Genomic DNA, 21,553 nt, shown 5'->3' with positions numbered 1-21,553 from the left:
ATAGATTAAACTGCCTCCTTCATGCAAATGTATTTAGTGCCAAATTATATATTCTTTTAAAAAAATGTTTTATACATTAAAACTCTATACAGATGAAAGGTGTCACATTAAAATGCAATAAATTTGTTACATAGATGTCTACCTGAAGCCAATTTTCTGCCATGTTTGCATACACGCTTTCAAATTGAGGTTAAAGTTTTTCAAACACTTATTTGGTAGGATATTAAAGTCTAAACATGCTCAGGGGAATTTTTGCGTAGCATATGCAAATAAGAAATAACAGCTGCTTTGAATAAAGGTGGCATGCTGCTGCATCGCATGCAGATCTCTGATCAGAAGTGTGATAGAGATGATGAAAGAGAGAGAGAACACCCAAACTGGTACATTTTTTACAGGTGGAAACATACAGGTCCATTATAGTCACCTTTTAAAAACTGCAGTGTGCTCTTAAAAACATTTTGATTTTATGGCAAATAAAAGACTACAGAGCTAGAAAAAAGCAGTTCTAATGTTCATTCTTTATTTCTTGATGCATGCTCAAGCAGTGGGTTTTGGTCAGTGGTCATGAGAATTTGCATAATTAAGATTAAGGAACTGATTAAGGAACTGACCTCCCAGCCCATTGTTCCTTCAGTGGGCTGGTTTCAGTCATTATGCAAATGTACTGTTTATAAGATTGGGGAAACCTGCAGTCAGCTGAGACTGAAGAAGTCACTTGGATGAGTGACGAAACGTTTCTCCCACAAAACGCTACGTCCAGATGAACACAATCAACTTTTGGAGATTCATTCTTTATTCATCATAAATATGTCATCATCACCCAGTGATTTCCCTCCCTCTCTGACCTGTTTTTTTTTTTTTTTTTTTTTGGTCGTTGGTGTTTCAGATCATAAAGGGTGCTTGGTAATCCCTCCACACTGTACTGACAGAAAAGTCTTGTATCATTACGGACTACCATCTAGTGGCAGCAAAACACACAGGATGCTTGCACAATAAGTAGTACAACAGTGTCAACGTGTCTGGCTTTAAATGGTTACTATTATCGTGTTTTACTTTATTACTTTAAATCAGAAGGAAACATTTACTAATAGCTGAGACTATTTTAAACACGTATATACTCACCAGCTACTGTATGAGTGCTGTAGCTATTATATGATTATTATGAACTTGTGTAAGAGAAAAAATCAGCTTAACAAAAGCAATAAATCTCAAATATCAACATCTATATAACACTTATAAATATTTATAAAAATCGTTGGGGTTTTTTGCCTCGATAAGGAGGGTTTTTCTAAATATTTTTTGTTATATTGTTTTCTAGAGGAAATTGCCATCTATGTGATTTAGCGCAAAAGTAAAGTGAAAAGTAAAGTAAAGCAAAGTGTTCTAAAGTTGTACAAAATCCATGATCAAAGTCTAATTAATTTTCGAATATCCTGTCGACTAAGTGCGATCAAGAAAACAGAATCAACCGAGATGTCAGTGTTAGCCAATTCAGCTGTCGGTGTTCGCCTGAGCAAAGGAGGAGCAAAAACCCCGTAATGAGTTCGATTTGTTTTCATTTCTGTTCAGAGTCATAACGGGACGACTGCCAGCATTTAAACACCGCCCTCCCTGGCTACAAAGGTGAGACAAAACACGCAAACCCGAACGCCTGGGGGGCGACGTGACATCATTCCTAAAGCCTTTGGTTTCCAGCTCGGGATCTTCCTGCGCTGTTTCATGTAAGGATCTAGGAAGTAGTCCCGCTATCTGAATCGACTTGTCTTTAGTTTTTAAAGCAGCAGAAGCGGAAAGTTTCTTCTCTATATAAGCCAAACAGCTCAGCGAGAGTATGTCTTTCGTCCCAGGTCAGCCGGTGACTGCTGTTGTGGTAAGTTTGAGGGCTGTGGCTCTCCGCACTCTATTGTTCAGCTTCTCACCCGACTTTAGCATCAAACCGTATCGGTGCAAACTCTGAATTAACTAATGTTGGGTAACTATACGCGCTAACCAGCTAACTGGCGTTTTTGCTAATAGCAGGGCGACTTTCTTTGTTTAGCTAAAAGCAGTTGAGTGGGAGCAGCTGAACAGATATGAGCACCTTATGTACCCAGTAATGTTAAATTTAACCGAATAACTAATTAAATCACTGCAGCAAAGAACTGGGCACTAACGCGGGACACAAAGGGTGACATGTAGTTGACCGTTAATTAAAAGACAACTGAGTTTATCGTCAGAAAACTGCTGTTAATGAAAATGGGCGTCACCACCTTTGTAAATCAGCCTTCCTGGTCTTCTACATGTAGCCCCACACAGCGCCGGCAAAATATCACAACTCTGTTATGTACAGTTTTGTGGACACTGCTCCAAAGCTGAAGATCTAGCTGGAGATGGACAGCTGGGATTTTAGCAGGCCTGTGTTGTAGAGCAGACCAGTGATGCATGTGTGTGTGACAAGCACTAAATTATCAATACTAGGAAGTCTGAGCAATTGCTGTGATTTGAGCTAGCTGATAAGTTAAGTTTTTCAGAGTCAAATTTTTGTTTAACTTTATATTTTTTCATAAATCACTGTTGCTTGATCTTTTTTGCTTTTATTTCACATTTGCAGCTCAACATTTGTCCCCTCAGAGTCCCTTTTGTATAAATAGACTGAAATATTGACATGAAAGAGGCATTGCGTTTGATTTGTCCTGATCAAACAAAACAGCAGTCAGTGATTTGTGGGGATTGGATGAGGGTGGATCCATACCCACCCAATATATCCACCTTGTTGCCTCTGTCCCCTAGCATCAGAGAGTGTGCAGGGGCAGGGAGGTTGTTTATCCCAATCATAGTCTAGTCAGTTGTGTGTAAGAATCAGTTTCTGTAATGTCTTCTAAAATACATTTTTAGTTCTTTAATATAATATTTATTTTTTTAAGTAATCACTCAGTTGTGCCCCTGCTGGCTGACACACACCTCAGATCAAGCCACCTCCTATAATGAAATATTATAAGATAGAAGTCCTGACTTGCGCAATAATTGCGCTACTGTACTATCATTGTTTTTCATTCCAAGCCCTGGAAGGACGTGTGGGTGTGTTTAAATTCCCGTTAATTTTTCAGACATTTTTGAGTCATGAATTCTCTCATACAGGAGGTAGTTACATAACATTGTACCACACACACACACACACACACACACTCACTCTCTCCAGGGGCCAAAACCTAAAGACATGAATCCAAAAGTTTGTTTGATTTTCAGAATAATGTTTATGATATATCATAGGACCAATAGTGAAACTGCGTGACCAATTTAATGTAACAGCAACATAACAGACACTCCATGTTTTAGCTTTTTCCCCCGGATAATTCAGCTAAGAAAATGTTAAAATATGTAACTTGAATAAATTTTTAGAGGTAATGTCAAGTTTTTTTTCTGCCTGGAAGTTTCTTGTGGCTACTTCTTGCACTTATAAAATTATGAGGAATCAAAAATGCCGGAAAAAAAATGTGGCAAATTTTAAATTGCAAAATTTCGACCTACTTTTTGAACTTTGAGAATTTGTAACTTGAAAAGTTTTTACAGCACAACATAATTTGCATGAATTCAGTAAATATAGTACATTTATTATGCATTAAAAAATCTGTGGGTTCGAAAGGTGGGAATGTATTTTTCTTGCTTTAGCTGCTAGAGTTACATAAGTAGAAATAAAATTTATACACTCGAGAAATAAGTATTATGTTACAGGTCTACACAAAAAATACCTTTGAAGCAGGTTTACTGTAATACACAAACTTACTAGATGTATGTTTGTTTGTTTGTTTTTTTCATCAAGTCTCGAACAACTAAATCACCTGTTTTGGCACACAGGTACACCTTAGCCCCTTGAAAGCGCTAATCTATATCAGATATTATGATGAGTCATAATAGACTGGTGTATGCCTTTAATGCACAAATAACAGCTATTAAAAATGTTGTATGATTTTTAATTCATGTCTATAAAAGGGAATTTATATTCACAAAAGCCAAATTATACATCCCTAGCAACCACTTAGCAACAAGCTGAAATTGCCCATTGTTAGCATATAAAGAAAGACTTCTCACTGTGATTAAGTATATCAGTTTGCCAACAGCATGAACACGTCAAAAAATACTTTAGCATACACATGCTGACTTTTAAGTCTGCCTGTAGTGTCCTTGTGATTACGCAGACTGCGTGTATCCTACCTGCCTGACTGGCACATTGAGAAAAGCAGCTCAAGACATTGTCAGACTTTGGATCAGCCACACTACTGAGAGGCTGTCTGATTATTCACTGTCGCGCACACAGAGCCAGTCTTTGTGTTTGAAGAGTCCCTCTGAGTCATCTGTCTCTGCGATGTAGTGAAACTGCAGCTGCTTGTCAGTGTCAAGGGTAGGGCCCGTTAAAAAGAGTCTGTCTATGGACTCGAGTTAAGAAGAAACAGCCTCTGAGATCGAACGTTTGCCTGCGCTGAAATCTAGAAAATGAGTCTGTGGTGATAAGCCGGTGCTTCACTACCTAACGGGAAGATAAGTTGTCCATCTTTCTGTAATTACTGCGATGTGTATGTCATTTGGGAGTTGATATAAAAATATGAAACGTGTTCTTCGTGCATGCATGCCATCATTTCAGTGCTTTTTGGATCGTAATGATTTCTAAGCATGAGCTGCTATATAGGACAATATACACATGGGTTTTAAATGAATGCAGCAAGGGGAAAGTTCCAGCTGTCATTATTTACAGTGATTAACAGCGTTACTTTTTTCAGTAACGAGTAATCTAACTAATTACTATTCCTATCATTACAACGCCGTTACCGTTACTAACAAGAAAATGCAGTGCGGTCGCATTACTATTTTTCAACAAACAGACGGTTGAAGCTGTGTTCAGCTTACCGCATCTTATGTCAGTTGCACGGAAGTAGCTGTCTATGTAAGTAATCTGGGCGCCACAGCTTTAAGCAGCTGCGCGCGCTCCCGCGGATGGCAATCACTTTCTTGCAGATGATCACTTTTTGGCACAACACCTGGAGCTAAGGGGGGCAAAACAATCGCATGAGTGCAGCTGTTTGACTGAGGAAGAATAAAGTAGTCGTGGTAAGCCAATCACATGACCACTTCAAGATGACAAAGCAACAAGGTGATATATACCAGTTTTTAAATTGTGTTGATAGGCCACGTAAAACCAGAGTCATGATAAACAATATGTACGTGTGTTTTTTCCTCAATAGTTTCGTCACGTTTACTGTCTAAGGACAGCGCTAGCAAGCACTCTGTGCGTATGACCAAAAATTAAAAAAACAAAAAACAGACCCTTTGGTGTTGGTGGAAAAATGCACCATGTCGACCAATCAAAAAATGATATGGCAACATGAGAGAGAGGGAGACGGGGGAGGAGAGAGAGAGAGAGGGGTGACGTTTAGTGTGTTTGGAGTGTGTAGTTAATGTGCTGTCTTGTGTAGTTAATGTGTAGTGTTGTGGATAGTTTTGTGTTGTGTGTCAGAGCACACAAACAAAACAAAACAGGAGTGATACACCTGCTGCTGTCAGACCTGCAGGTATCAGGCTGTGATGTTCTCCTTTATAGTGGACAAATTATTTTTTTGGAGTGGCACAAATAATTTGTGTGGCATCTTATTGAATGCAGAACAGCTGATTGTTCTGTAAATAGTTTAAAGTGGTTATAAAAAAAAAAAGGGTAAAAGGTAAATGGCTGCAAATAACTTTGTTGTTTGCAAAACTTGTGCATATGATTTTAAAATTGACCATTTATATTTGCATTTAAAGTTATGAAACATGATTCAATAAAATTCAGACACGTGAGGTTGTGCTGAAAAGAATGATACCAAACAAGGCAAAGTAAATAGTTTTAAAGGTGAAATGTAGAGGTAAAATCAAAAGTAGTTAAAATGGCCAATTATAGCCTGGACCCCAGAGGGTTAAACAACAAGTAACGCAATAGTTACTTTTCAAATAATTAATTACTTTTAGAATCTTGTAACTCAGTTACTAACTCGGTTACTTTTTTGAAGAAGTAACAAGTAACTATAATTAATTTTTCAAAATAACTTGCCCAACACTGATTATTTATGGGTATGGAAGTGTTTCATTTTTCTACCTTCATAGTGAAGAGTTTTTAATCCGATCGTAGTGAACTGTGAAGGGAAGCAATTACGTTCTTTCCATGGTCCTGTCAACCTAATTTAACTGGAGTTTATCTTATTAACATTAGCAGCGATGGAAACAAGAACATATTTCAGCAAACGTGACTGAGCAGCACACGAGAAAGCTTGGTGATAAGCCTACCCAATACTTTCCTCAACACTATTTGATGTTTTTAAATTTGTTTTCTTTTATTAAACAGGAACGAATTGAGATTCAGAAACTGCGGCAAGGAGAGAATCTCATCCTTGGCTTCAGCATCGGAGGAGGGATAGACCAGGACCCCGGGCAGAATCCCTTCTCTGAGGACAAGTCTGACAAAGTGAGTTTATCTGCAGCTATCATCTCTTTAAGTGCAGTCTTTTTCATTTTGATTCTCTCCCTTTGTTCTTAATAGAATATTTGTAGACAATAGTGATGTAGCTGAAAGGAATAAACCCACAAATGACCCTATCAAAAGTGAAATTATATATTTTCCCTGTTTTCTGTCATGGTTATACATATACAGTGGTGGATTTTAGTATAAATGTGATCAAAGTTTAAGATGATGAGCTGCTCTGTCTTCGGGTCACTCGTTTTGGTTATGTGGATTTTATTCTTAATTTGGCAAGACGCTGAATATCCGCCCACAAGTTGCAATTGTGTTAAAGCGTAGTGGTACAAGTACTCCACAAAGTACTTCTCGTTTTGGTTAACTACAGGCCTGAACACATTACTCATGGCCTCGGGTGGTGACTAAACAAACTCAGCAGAGCCACAGAAAGGAAGACTTCAGGTTTACATAAAGTCATGCTGACTGCACAGAAATGTACCAGCTGATTTGTTAGAGAGGAATAAGACTTAGACACTGGTTTCTACACTTTTACTGTTTTTGAGCGTTACAGGAACTTTGTTGTGAGAGATGTGTCCTCTGTGCCCTTAAATTAACAACAGATCAGGCCTCTGTCCATTTTTCTCTTTATTTTAATCCTAGTTTTACTTTAATGGGACAAAAATAATTTCTTATGCTAGTGTATCCTTTACACTTTAAGCACTTGATGCTTTCCCCCTGGGATCCTCCTGTACTGCCAGAGCTCCAGACTGGCAGTATTGGAGGCAAAGGCCACCACCTAAATGTCCTTCAGGGATATTCTGTATTATTTTGGACTACCTATTTTAAACCAGACCTGCTCTCCAACTGTGGAAAAAAAAAAATGAAATGGTGAGTTCTTTGTTTTCACAGGGCATTTATGTGACCAGGATATCACCTAAAGGCCCAGCAGACTTGGCCGGCTTGAAGATAGGAGACAAAATAATGCAGGTGTGTAGTAAAATGAAGTTTTTCTTTTTGAATAGTTGATCCACAAGATGGCACTGTGTACCCCAGTGCTGTGATGACTTTCACTTTTGGTATTTGATTCTTTTTATTTCAAACTAAGTTCCTTCCTTCTTTCCAGGTGAACGGTTGGGACATGACCATGGTGACTCATGATCAGGCTCATAAAAAACTAACAAAGAAGAAAGAGGATGTGGTACGACTGCTAGTAACCAGGAAGTCGCTTGAGGAGGCTGTCAAACAGTCTAAGGGCTCTTATCCCAAACACTAGTGTGGTGGCTCTACTTTTACACAGACTAATGCCATAGCCAAGGAATGAAGACTCACTTGGAGAACACATACTCCCCCAAATAGCTGCACCGTGGCCTTTATACTCCAGTAATGCAAAAATAGATAAGTAAACAAACTGAGACAGATCAGTTTGTTCATTCAGATCAGTCTGTAGAAAATGAGACTCTGTTATCTGTTTTGTTTTTTCTCTCATTTGTGGCATATCCAATTATAACTGATCTCAGTAAATTATGTGAAATAACGCTGCTTGAATAACAGCATTTGAGATATTTGCAGCGATTATCATCTTTATTTGTACTTAAAGCAACTTAAATTAGAACATTTTATAGACCGGTACTTCTCCAAGGAGTGTTAACTCATTCACACATTTAGAATATATTTGTTTAGTAATTTGTCCACATTTCACCCCCCCCCCCCTTTTCTTTTTTTTTTAAAATATAGGTTATTTGGGAACAATCCGAGTTTAATTTGTTTTCCAGCAGCTGACCAAAGTTACACCGGACACACTGGATACACCCAGAAAAATTCACTGTTGTTTATTCATCTCAGTTAAAGAACCAATATCTTTCTGTCACTAATACAGCAACAAATGCCAAAGTAAAATCAAAGTTTGTGTAATTTAGTATTTCCAGTTTTCCTTTTCTTTAAATAATGGTACAGTATATTGTATAAAATCTATGCAAAAATGTCAATAGAGCAAATTTTCAATGTGTGTTTTTTTTTTTTTTTGTTTTTTTTTCCTAATGATAATTCTACTGATGCATCACATTTTTCAAGTTGCATTCAGTGTAACATCCTCTCACCTTATGCATCTGTTAAAGTAACTACACAACCAGAATTACAGTAAAGGTGTTTGATATGAACGTTAATTCACATGTTGGATGTTTCTGGATGCACACCTGTCAAATGAGCTTTCTCATTTTCAGCATATTTGCTTCCAGTTACCTTTTATCGGCTTCAGAAAGAGAACAATGGTTTTTTTTTTGTTTGTTTGTTTTTCCTGGAGGAGATGTCATTCAGCAGTTAGCTCCACTGAGACCATCTCGAGGTTTAAATAGTTTTTTCTTGTCACTGAACAAAAGTCCAGTTTGAAACTATAAATCAGAGCCAAGAAGGAGTGAATGTTGTTTGTTAACTTGAAAATGTGCACAGCAGCCTTAAATGTATTAACACTAAGTTTTAATAATTCATTTCCAATTTACCAGTGTGGTATGATCTCACTAGTGCATCTTTCATACAACATGTAATAAATGACACTGGAGATGACTGGTTTACTTCTAATAATCAGTATGTTTGCTATGAAACCTTTTCGTACTGAAACCGATATTGTGCTACATTTCTTTTACTTTTGGGTGAACTTACTTTTTTTTGGTATGTAAGTTGCTTATAAAATATTAGATTTTTACAATATTATACAAGCAATAATCAAGTTTGTAAAATAAATGGTTTGCTCAAATAAAATACCTGTATAACTGTAAAAACCAAACAAACAAACATGCTGCTGGTCATTTATTTATTATTGTTTCATACTGTACTGTAGAGTTGATTTACAGGGCACCTGTGGGCCTCTCAGTTTGACCTCTCAGTATTTTAAATTAATGTCATCTTAGAATCTCTAAGAGTTTTTGTGGAACTGCTCTGTTGGAAACCACTGCTTCAGAAAATGTCGGTATAGCAGTACGTTTATAAAAGTTTAGCCTGAAAAATTTTATGTTTCAAACATATTTTCCTCAAGACTTTGTAAACTGCCAGATGAGCACAAAGTTTGTTTTGTTTTTTGTTGTTGTTTGTTTTATTGTAGAACATTAGAAAAGTGAATGTTTGTCAGATATAAAAGGAGTTCTGTTTTTTCAACAATGGCCGACTGAATGCTGTTTAGACTTGTAGTATCTTGATATGTTAATGTCAGTGGGTCTGTTTCAAACGTTGTCAGGGTGCTCGAACACCAAATCAACAGATTCAGATAATGTCATGTTAATAGAAAGGACCGCATGTGTGAAACGTGCTAAAATCTGCGAATAACATGCCAGTCTAACAGACATACAGTAACTGATTACTTTACCCATCTTTATTTTATGTTGCAGGACCTTCACATAGCTTCGTGATACCAGTTAAAGAGTAATCAGCTGACATTTCAAAGCAAAGAATCTATTCCCTGACCTTTCCATGTTTGGCAAGGCTTTTTGATACAGTGCGCTCTTCTTTTATCTCTTAAATGTGTCCGCTATCAGCTATTCAAAGCATACCTTTGAACAGAGGTATCAGATAATTCATAGAAAGGAACCTTTCCATTGTGTTGCTATAACTGTATATGCCTCTAATATTTCATTTTCCACTTTGAAAGTGCATTTCTCTGCCTGCAAGCTGCATGATTGTAAACCCTTTTTTGGGGTACACGTATGTTCCAGAGCAATAAAAAGTAAACATTCACACTAGTTCTTCTAGATTTTAAGGTGTAATATTAAGAGCTATTTAAGGGGAAAAATTTAAAAAAAAAAGCAAATGGGGAAAAATACATTTACTGATTTTAAGGTTTTGCTGTTGTTTTTATTTGTATTTTATTAATTTTGAATAGATGAGGGCTACTGTGATTTGAAATTGTGTTGGTAAAGCTGTTTTTTAGTGTTGTGTAATGCACTACCAGTGAATTATCTGTGTTCTGAGGACCAAACACACCTGAAATGAATGTGCTGCGTAATGTTTAAAGTCTTAAAATAACATCTGGACACATAATGGGAGAGGGTCGATTTAGGGCACCGCTTAGCTAAAATCCCCCCTTTGAGAAATAATTTATGAGCGAGCCGTGTGTGTGCGCTTGTTATTTTTATCAGGACAGAGGAAGCATGCTCCATTCCACTTACCTGGGCTTCATAATACAATAGCACCATGTTGTGAGACAAGAATGAGATTGTGCAAACACCAGCTAAAGCTCAGACTCGCTATCTAGGTTGGCTTTCCCTAATACAACATTAATACCTTGTGTGTTGCTAGGTAACTAATGGACAGCTATTAAGTGGGTAACAGCGAGCCCCTAATTTGATTCCAGTGTGATTATTTAATCAGCACTTACCAGTCAGCAGTAGTTACTCTGTATTATTTTAATGCAGTAATTGTCAAACTTACTTAATTTGTTTGATAACATGGTGGTCAAGTATGTATCAATTAATACACTTATTAAACTCATCAAAACCCAGCACACTTTCCCATCAGACTAAACGAACCACCTATAATGACATGAGTAAGAATGCAGCTTCTTGCTGCTGAAAGATAACACTAAGACAAATGTTTCTTCCTGCAAGCGGGTGAATAATTACACTATCTAAACATGGATCATACATGATCCATGCCTCCCACGTTATGGCAGGATAATTGGGTTGCCATGGTAATGTGGACTGCTCCTATCACTTTGGTCATACGCCAGATTGGAACTTGAAGGAAGCCTACAGAGATATCCCGATCCTAGGCTGGACTGTTGCAATTCCTTATTGCGAGGCTGTTTAATAGCTCTACTACCTAACAAAACCATATTTCTATCTAATTGTTAGCCACTTATCACTGGCTGCCTGTGGGACTCATAATATCCCTGTGGTTCTTGGAGTTTTAAAAAGTATAGTAGGAGGTAGAGCCTTCGACTTTCAGGTCCCTGTTCTGTAGAATCAGCTCCCGGTTTGGACTCAGACACCATGTCTACTTAAAAAATTAGGCCTAAAGTCCTCCTTTTTATAAATGTTATATTTAAGGTTGGATCTGTTGTTCAATGATATAGGCTCAAAATGCTGGGGTAAATGCCATATTGTGCAGAGCACCTCTTCTCTGCTTTCCTCTCTCACCCATCATGCATTTATTACTATGTTGCACTATTTCTGTAACCTTCTGTGTTTTCACTCTTTCTGCATTTTTTTTCTAGCTCTAGTGCTGCACGTTACTGATCTGCTGCTACCGCCATTAAAAACTAAATTGTTTATCATCTCTTTTGTCTTTGCTTTCCACTCACCCCAACTGATTAAAGCAGATGGTCAACCTCCCTGAGCCTGGTTCTGCCAGAGATGTCTTCCTGTTAAAAGGGAGGGGGGGTTTGGTGATCCAAGGGAATTGTTGGGTTTCTCTTTAGAACATTGTAAAGATTTACCTTTCAGTCTGAAATGTTGCGCAGCATAAATAAGGCTGAATTGAAAGCTGAATGTTGGAGACATTGACAATAAAGGAGAATCCTAAAGAGACTATCAAAAATGAAATGTTACAGAGCTTACCATTCTGTGACAGTTCATCAGTTTAGGAATGATGCTCCTAAATTTAAAATTAAAATATTTTGTTTCCTATAGCACTGGCCACTTCCATATCTGAAAAGGCACCATTAAAGCTGAATTCCATATAAAGTCATGTAAAAAAGAAAGTTTCTAAAGGACTCTGTGCAGTCCTGTGACAATCTAAATACATCCATGATTCAACAGCTTGTGAAACCAACACTGGGAGGAGTTTTGGCCCATTCTTCTTTATTCTTCTTTATAATGTTGCAGTTCACAGCACTTAGTTCAGGTCTGGACTTTGACTGGGCTGTTGCAGCATGTTGAATCTTTTGTTTTTCACAAAATAAGCTCATCCATCCACCAAAGTGCTTAACAGCTGGTAAAAGGTGCTTGTGCTGATATGTTGTGTTTCGCTTTTGTCAGACTGTGAATTATAGCCAAACATGTCTCCTTCAGTTTAATCTGTGGAAAGGTCACAGTTCCAGGAGCCTTGTGGTTCCTTCAGATATAACTTTGCAGAGCTAAGCTATGCTGCCATGTTCTTTTTAGAGAGGAGGCTTTCACCTGACAAGCTTTCTAAAGACTGATTTTGTTCAGTCTTTCTTTAACTGTACTGTCATGAAGATTAACATTTAGCATGGTAACTGCAGCCCGTGGAGCCTTTTTTTTCCATTTATTTTAGCACTGCGTGGTCTGATTTTGGGGTGAACTTGCTGTAATTTCTACTCCTGGGAAGATTGTGGCATTAACACAGACACAATAAAACCCCCAAACTTCAGTATTTATGAAGGATGGTAAAGTTCACTGATGATCAGTTAATCAAATGCATTTGATTAGAAGTATTTACCCTTTTAATTCCCATGTAAGCAGTCAGGGTGTGTTTAGTTTTTTCACAGGAATGTACATGTCCTATGTACAGTCCTGTCTATTTAGCTTCTGACAATGCTAGATTACAATAACATGCATTTTACAATAAAACATAATAAGCAAAAATCATAAAGGAATCAAAATTGAAGAAGAAGAAGGAGAAGAAGTTGGTTCTAGAGCTGCCTTTTGTCCGTGGTGTAAAGATTGAGACTGTTCTTTATCTCTAATCTTTCTTGAATCTTTCTGGAACAGTAGTTGACAAAAACTCAACATGGCAAAAGTTTTAATAAGTTTACATTTCTAGTCTTCTTGTCTCTGAACATCAAGCTTATAGGCAAACTGTCAATTAAAAGCTCCAGAACAGCTTCCAAAGTCTTCGGTCTCAGCAGTCACATTTGGTGGTGCCCAATAAAATAAAATTAAAATTCCTCTACAACATCTTGATTCTGTTTGTTGAATAGTTTCACTCTGAAAAATAAAAGTTCGTCCATTGTTATGTTTATTCATTGGCTTTTGTTTATCTATTTATGTATTTTTAATTATCCTCTACACTGTAAAATGTAATTCTAGCTGTTTGTTATTTCAACATATTATTCTATATCAGTTTGACGATAGATGACTGAAGTTGTTGTTATAACATAGAATTACAAGTTAAAAACGTCCCAATTACACCAAAAAAAGCTAACTCGAAAACTCATGTCCAGCTAAATCAGAAACTTATGTGAACTTGACAATGCGGGTAAGTTGAGCACAGCAGGATTCAAAACTGCCTCACGTGACTGCTACCGAGGTGCATCATGGGGAATTGGCGGTTAACGACATGCTCACTTTACTTGGACGTTTTCTAATCGTCTTCTTTGGAATATGCTTTCAAGGTGAGTAACATTGGTTATAACTATAAGGAAAGAGAGCTACAAAAGTTGGAACATGTTTTGAATTTATGGCATGACGTGTGTTTTTCTCTTTTACCGAAATGTTTGCTTTAGCTAATGTAACTTTAGCCGACAAGGTCCAGCTTGTGTGTCATGACCAAACTTGACCTAATAAACTGACATATGGCCTTTTTTATGGGTTTAATGTGGCGCTGAGCAAATCACAAGTATTGTGCCGCTAGCTTTAAGGTTGTGCACTCAACCACTGTTGCGATATTAGCAAGCTAACTCAGCTAATTAATAAAGCTTATTTCATATTGTCTCTGTACTTGTAAATTCCTTTCAAGTTCACAGGCTGTTGTATTTTGGTGGAAGTTCATTTTGGCAATATTTCCAATAACTGGCTGGGTTCAAAAAGACCTTTTTGGCAGGACTCGGATGCTTGTTGTCATCTGTTTATCCCTATGTAATCACTTAAGGTGTTATTAACTGCTGCATGCTAAGCTGCAAGAGTGCACTGAGGACAGAGACAAAATATGGTCTACAAACCAGCATTATATTAGTTTTTATCAGATAGTCCTCCAGTGTGCTTATTTTTTGCTTTAATTATATTGTGCAGTTATTTGTTACCCTGAAATGCTTTATGCTTAACAACAGTTCACTATTTTGACTTATTTTTGAACTCTTGTGATCAGTATGACTAGATTGTGTGAGTTTCCATACTAAACGAGCTGTAGTGATAAAATAATTGGCATCAGAGACACTGATTTTTGGCATGGTATACTGCAGAAGTTTTTTTTTTTTTGCATAATTTACCTTTTAATTAAACTGCATTCTCTGTATTGTAACAAAACTTAACATTGTTTATATGTCAGAAAATTAGCAAAAATGAATAAATGGCGAAAACAATATAATTATAACATATATTTTTATTTTACTTATTTTAGGTCTGTGAAGCCAAACTTGATGCTGGGGATTTATTTTTGTCAGTGGAGTCAAATGGTAAGTTACAATTTGTGCATTTTGTCATACTGGAAACACCTCAGATTATATTGTAATTTAATAGCTCTGTAGAACAAATGATATAAAGATTGTAGTGTCAGGGTACTTCTTAAGAAGTAATATGGCACTATTGATGATCACATGCAGGTGGCATAAACTAAATTTTCAGACGTGTTACCAACAAATGATTCATTAACAAAAGCAATGGAGCAGACTGTTTAGGTTCTTGTGGTTGTAATAACATCCATAACTGCAAGTTTGTCATTAATTTATTTTCACAGGTCTAGATGATCACATTTGACTTTGTCATTTAAATGAGGTGGACTTGCAAACTTTGCGCTCTTTGGGGTAAATTGCTGTCCACTACATATACACAGAATCTGCACAGTATTTCAGATCTAAAAAGGGAGTATGTAATGGACTTGCTGGCTTTAATGTAAAAAGCCTGTTGTGTAACTTTAATGAGGCAGTTGGACTAAAACAGTATTGCTCATCAAGGTAAACATCTGAGGAATAAGGAAACTGTTACTTGTCCTTTTACTCAGTGTTCTTTTAATCGCACGTTTACTAAAGTTTTACATCACATAAGTCATTTTCACAATCATTCTACTTTAAAAGATTTCAAGACAGAGCTTATTGTTCTCTGAACTTCCTTGTTTGCTGAACGGCAGGTAAAGTGCATCTTTTTGTTTGTTTGCTTTTGTGTGTTTGTGTTTTCTCTAATGGGCCTCAGATGACTGTTTGCTTAAATTTGGGTCTCAAAGAATCTTTTTTTAATTCTGCCTGTACTCTCCACCCCTCTTCTTCTATTGCTCAGGTTGAAGCAGAATTTGCCCGTCTTACATCTGTTGACCTGAAAGGGTTCCTTTTTGCTGTGCTTGACCATTATGGAGAGGTTCGTGGAGCTGTACAAAATCAAGAGCGGCATAGGAGGGCTAACTAGGCTCATAAGATGCTTCGGAGATGATGTAAGTGTTCAACTGCGAAATCTAATCCTTTGTTTAAGTTTTAGGTTATCCAGTTCAACTGATGAACTCATTGAAAGAAAGCTGATAAGTAAAGTCTGTCATCATATTTCACAACTGGACATTTAGTGTGGTAACTTTTACAGAATCTATGTATATTGGTGGTAGGTTGGATATCATATTCTACTTGAATGTCCTGATAAGCCTGATTCAAAATCTCCAATGATAATCATATATTGATGGAATTATGCATCAAAAAGCTGTGAATTTGGAGCTGTCTACATGCTTCATAAACACTGTTTAAAAAGTGTTTTTGTTTTCTTTTTGACTTCTTTGACCAGAGCCCTACACAAAGGAAGAGGACAGAGGACCTCATTTTCTAAAGGAAGATCCCTCACACACTTTCAAGACTGTGAAGGTTAGCATTGTTTCTTTTAGTAAATTTAATAATGACAGCACCACAGTGGATTTTAAATTAAAAAGTACATGTGTACTTTTTCCTCACCAAATGTATTATTACAAGATCTTTGACACTGGATTTGGTCTGGGTTTCAGAGAAACTAACTGGCAAGCTAGCATTGATATTATTAGTGTCTTGTGTTTATTCATGTCTTCACCAGGGTCTTTGACATTTCGCTGCTGTACTGTTCACTTCAGCTTTACGTTTGATTTCTCACATTGTATATTGTAATGGCAGAGATATTAGGATATTTAAGGGGCTGCAGTGGCTGCTACAGCTGTGGGGGGCAATACTTTGGTGAAATGTCCTGGACCCTGGAAAAGAGACTGTGTAGACTGGGTAAGCAATTAAAGGTTACTGGCCGAGAGTCATTGGGCAGCTGGGTAAAGGTGGATGTTGATATTCAGTGCCAATTATGCAACCTGTTCAGCCATGTCTATATGCTCTTTTTTCATGCTGTTAATATAGGGGGAAAAAAATAAACTTTAATCAATAAACTGATTAAAGAAGCATTGTCTATGGAGCCATAATCTGATCCTGTAGTGTAGCTGCAGTTTGCACATTTCATGTATTCTCAGCCAGATTTGGTTTAGAGCACAGCCAATATTTAGCATAAGTAGATTTAAATGCACACACACTGATGATGGCAGCTACATTGTAGCCACAGCCACCCTGGGGCGCACTGACAGAGGCGAGGCTGCCGGACACTGGCACCACCGGGCCCTCTGACCACCACCAGTAGGCAACAGGTGAAGTGTCTTGCCCAAGGACACAACGACTAAAACTGTCGGAGCCAGGGCTCGAACCGGCAACCTTCCAATTATAAGACGAACTGTCAACTCTTGAGTCACGATTCAGTCATCCACCCATGTGTGTGAATGACTGAATGTGTAAAGCACTTCGGAGTCCTTAGGGGACTAGTAAAGCGCTATATAAATACAGGCCATTTACCATTTAAATTGAAAATTTTGTTTGAATTCTGCAATTGAAGACATGCTCAGTTATTTATGAACATGGTCTTTGTTTAAAGCAAGAAATGGATTTGTAACATGGGGGTGCATATCTCATTCTGAAAAAACTTTAACAACTAATAAGTGTTACCCAAAGCCAATCACCATCATCCAAAGCATCAGTATGGCTCTTCTTTGGAAAGACATGAATTGTTAAGCACACGGGATATTGTGTAATTGTAATTGTGTAATTTATTTTTTTTTTTTTGTCTTTGAACCCTTTTATAGCCGACAGGTATTGAAGACACGTTTTCTAAGAGGATGAAAGTTGGCATTGCGATGGTGAAAGAAGAAGACATCGATGTGTTGGTTGTCCTTGAGGCGGCAGTAATCCTGTCTAATCTGAGGGATGTCTCAAGTGCCATTTCCATGCTGATGGGCCTTCTTTTTGCCCTCAACATACACTATCCAAAGGAACTTAAGGACATCTTTGAAGTCATTCAGAACATCCTAATGAACATTGGTGGAAGGCAGTGCATCTCACTAGTGCATGGTCTAAGAAACAGACTCTTGCAGAAAGCCATGCAGAACTGTAATTGTATGATCCTTAGTGTTAAGGACAGTTTTTATTTTACTGTTTGTTTTTTTATTCTTGCAAGTTCTCATTCTCACTTTTGTATGTCACTAAATGACTACACTTTACATTCCAGATTAGACAATTACTCATTTGTTCATGGTTTAAGAAACTTATGTGAACAACAATATAATGGTGGACTCTGCAGATGCTTATCTCATGCAAGTCAGTAGTTTTTCCTTTGTTTTGCAATTGAGCAGACTCAAACTAATGTTTCTGAAATATCCATATTATCAAATGTTTCAGAAGCATGCAGTCATTTTCAGAGATATTGGTTCTGTGGAATTTGTTGCAATTGTAAACGAAGACAAATACAAGAGTTTGATGTCTTAGTTGTTATAAACTGATCTTTACTGTCACTTATCAAAGGTTTTGTACTATTTTAATATTTCAAGTTTTATGCTAACAGGTGTGACTGAGCACAATGAAGTTTAAAAATTTTGTAAATGTAAAGAATAACTTTTCTAAAATAGCAAGTGTCCCGTTGATACATTACATTAATGCAGACTTTATGTTGTTACTTCACAAGAATCACTACTGCTCCTAGAGTATTGGTCAGAATTTAATCTTCACCCAAACTGGGCTCAAGACCAAGTTCAAATTTATTGTTTCACAGGGAGCAGCCTTTGAGTTTTGATGGATTGTGAGCCTGATGAGCTACGTCACTGATTTTTCTGTTTCTCAGATGACTAAGATGGCACAATAAATGGTGAATGTTGGGTGCTCATGAGTAATTGTCTTGTCATGTTCTTAAAACAAACTTTCTGTATGAAATGATCAGATAGACTTTAATGGAATCTGTGGGGTTTTATTTTTTTTCTGTAAACAACAGAAAATTAATTTAAAGGAATGTAGATATTTAAACCTGAGATCTAAGATAAACCTAACAGGTAGTTTTGCTGAAATGGATGTTAGAAAGCCAAAAAAAAACAAAACAAAACTTAAGATGTTTAATACACATTTTTCTTTACATCCAGTCAATCAACTCTGATAATTAAAATGAAACTGATTTACAAGTTCACTCAGCTACCTTAAGGAGCTCAGTTAATTAATAAACTTAAATCAACTTAGCTAACAGATTATGTTAGTTAAGCTAAAATAGATTCCTAAGTTAAAAGAACTACTAAAGTATTTGAATTAACTAAAAAACCCAAGTCAACTGAACTAGGACAAGAGTTTAAACAATAGATTATTTTAATTTAGCTGAAAGGGTTTTCCCAAGTAAAGATGACAATTAAAGGAGTTGAACTGACTAATAAATCTCAGTCAACTAAACTAAGATGAAAGTTTAGACAACATGTGATTTTTCATTAAGATAACAATTGGTTGTGTTATAAGAACAAACTCTATTTCTTGACTTAACTTAAAATTTTAAGGCAGCCCTTTACCTCATATTTTTAAGTTGAAACAACAAGTTATATTTTACAGTGTATTTATCCAGGAAAAGTCTCGTTGAGATTAAAATCTCCTTTTCGACAGTGACTTGACCAAGAAAGAGGCAGAGGCAACCACATAACAATAAAACGAGTAAAGAAACAAATGGAAAATGTTTAAACTCGTCTCCAAATCCTGCGCAGTTTGTTGGCTTGTTGTTCGTGCCACACAGTTGTGTATATTATATGACTGCAAGTTAAAGCTACTTTTCTCCCCACTGTATGTGCTCATGCATATCAATGCACCGTTTGTGAACGTGGATATGATGCGTGGGAGTGCGAGTAAAAAGCCGGTCAGCTGGATGGCATCGGGGTTACGCATACACGAGCTCCCCAGAGTCCAACTAGCAGATGCATGTTGTCATAGCAATAAGTGCCGTGTAGTTACACGTGAGATCTATTGTGGATCTGTTGTGCTGTTTTACACACATAAACCGGTTATCCACCAGCGCATGTGACGTGATCATGAAACCCACCGAGATAGCTGATTTGCGATGAAGCATTTCGCACAGCTTTGGTGCTAGTGAATGGGCAGCAGGCGGCTTATCTTCATCGTTATTTTTCTCTCCCGAAGAGTCCTTAACCTCCTCCACCCACGCAGAACTCCCAGGTGCTCATCTTGGCTGGAGGCTTCACGCAAAAACAGAAACCGACACACAGTAAAACAGGAGTTAACAGTAAAGATGAAATGGGGGGATACAGTGGGTGGGCGACACTTGTTCATTATCGACTGCTTAGTGGAGAGGAAAGCATCTACATGACTGTGTGAGGAGCGTCTTGGACAGAAAGAGGTGTGTGAGAGTTTATTTCCAATCGTTTTTGGAGCAAGTTAATCTGTAGTTACAGTCATCATAGATAAAACCGTCCGATTCAAAGTTGTAGCAAGATTGTGTCAAGTTTTAATTTGTGTCTTGCAGCGACTTGAAGGAGGACAGCCGAAAAAAGGAAATATCTATGACAGCTCAGCACATCTAGAAACAGAAACAGGGTAAATCTATCTATCTATCTATCTATCTATGGACAGATAGACCACTGTTCACACATTTCTTACCTGTGAAGCTTGAATGTATGTATATGTCTGATTGGATTGAATTTTCTCCTGCTGCTATACTGCTATACTAATTCTAACCTTTCTCTATTTTTAACAAATAATTTGGAAACAAAGATGTAGTGGAGTGGAAACGAAGCTCTATATTTCTGTTTCCTGAAGGGTTGGTACGTTTGCCACCTTTTGGCTTCTTTGCATCCAAAAGACTTTTGCACTAAAGTTGTATTTTCTCGACTTGCAACATAATTTGTTTGCTGTAATAGAGAAAGCGGATTGTATTAAACAAAGACGTATGCAGTGCAGATGGGTTTGTTTGTTTGTTATCTTAGCTGCTCACTTTATTAGGTTCACCTGTTCAGCTGCTCATTAATGCAAATATCTAATCATCCAATCACATGGCAGCAACTCAGTGCATTTGGGCATGTAGACATGGTCAAGAAGACCTGCTGATGTTCAAACTGAGCATCACAATGGGAAAGAAAGGTGACTCTGAAAGTGTCATGGTTGCTGGTGCCTGACAGGCTGATGTATTTCAGAAACTGATAATCTGCTGGGATTTTCCTTCATAACCATTAAGTTTACAGAGAAAAAATTGGGGTGCTTGTTGTGGGTGTACATATGAGCATCTCTGAACGTACAACACGTTAAACCCTGAAGCAGATGGAGTACAGCAACAGAAGACCACACTGGGTGGGACTCTCGACAGATAAGAAGGGAACTTCATTGTACTCAAATGGCCTCCATAGTCACCAGATATCAGTCCAACAAACCACTTTTGGGATGTGGTGGCAGCGGCTGTGTGATGCTATCATGTCAATATGGAGATCTCAGAGAAATGTTTCCAGCATCTTCTTTAATCTCTGCCACGAAGGATTAAAGCAGTCCAGAAGGCAAAAGGGGATCCAGCTACTGTTAAAGAGAAGATTCGACTTCTTTATTGTTGTCTTTCCTGTCTACACGTTGTTCTACACTGACAGTTTATTGTCTCGGGCTGTGAAGAGTTTGAAATAACTCAACTTTCATGGGAAAAATCAATAGTCCCCTTTAAATCGCTGTGATCTGGACATTTATCATGTACATCACTGTGTCATTTTCTACTGAATGCTGTTTGACATGGAAAGGTTATTGTGTGGAGTGTTGACGATTAGAAACTAGGAACGTAGGCAGATTTGTCTGACTTTGATTTGTCACACGTCACAAAATGTTGGCTGTGTGTGTGTGTGTGTGTGTGTGTGTGTGTGTGTGTGTGTGTGTGTAGGTATGAGAAGGTCAGGCCATATGAGAGGTCTTTCATGTCTGTCTTGTTATGAAAGCCGAGCTGA

At 37.5% G+C, this 21,553-nt stretch overlaps 1 protein-coding gene and 1 long non-coding RNA gene across 2 annotated transcripts; both read left to right on the top strand.

The window, feature by feature from the left end:
* The first annotated feature begins 1,624 nt into the window (after positions 1 to 1,624).
* On the top strand, positions 1,625 to 10,206 carry tax1bp3 (Tax1 (human T-cell leukemia virus type I) binding protein 3). Its single transcript, XM_063466771.1, has 4 exons — positions 1,625 to 1,870; positions 6,350 to 6,469; positions 7,370 to 7,447; positions 7,584 to 10,206. Exons 1-4 carry the CDS (start codon positions 1,832 to 1,834, stop codon positions 7,731 to 7,733), a joined length of 387 nt encoding a protein of 128 aa, XP_063322841.1. The 5' UTR covers positions 1,625 to 1,831; the 3' UTR covers positions 7,734 to 10,206.
* A 4,855-nt stretch (positions 10,207 to 15,061) lies between these two features.
* LOC134621325 (uncharacterized) lies at positions 15,062 to 17,634 on the top strand. Its single transcript, XR_010092188.1, has 5 exons — positions 15,062 to 15,089; positions 15,360 to 15,412; positions 15,559 to 15,709; positions 16,048 to 16,124; positions 17,405 to 17,634. It is a non-coding gene; the product is annotated as an uncharacterized LOC134621325 (long non-coding RNA).
* The last annotated feature ends 3,919 nt before the right edge of the window (positions 17,635 to 21,553 follow it).

Source organism: Pelmatolapia mariae, linkage group LG23 (genome assembly GCF_036321145.2).
Source record: "Pelmatolapia mariae isolate MD_Pm_ZW linkage group LG23, Pm_UMD_F_2, whole genome shotgun sequence".
NCBI classification, from domain to species: domain Eukaryota; kingdom Metazoa; phylum Chordata; class Actinopteri; order Cichliformes; family Cichlidae; genus Pelmatolapia; species Pelmatolapia mariae.
The sequence above is the reverse complement of the archived record's forward strand: the minus strand, read 5'-3'. Positions and strand labels throughout refer to the sequence as shown.

Coding starts and splice junctions, on each gene's coding strand:
- tax1bp3 (XM_063466771.1), top strand. CDS start 1,832: ATGTCTTTCGTCCCAGGTCAGCCGGTGACTGCTGTTGTG. Junction 1,871..6,349: donor AGCCGGTGACTGCTGTTGTG/GTAAGTTTGAGG, acceptor TTTATTAAACAG/GAACGAATTGAGATTCAGAA. Junction 6,470..7,369: donor CTGAGGACAAGTCTGACAAA/GTGAGTTTATCT, acceptor TTGTTTTCACAG/GGCATTTATGTGACCAGGAT.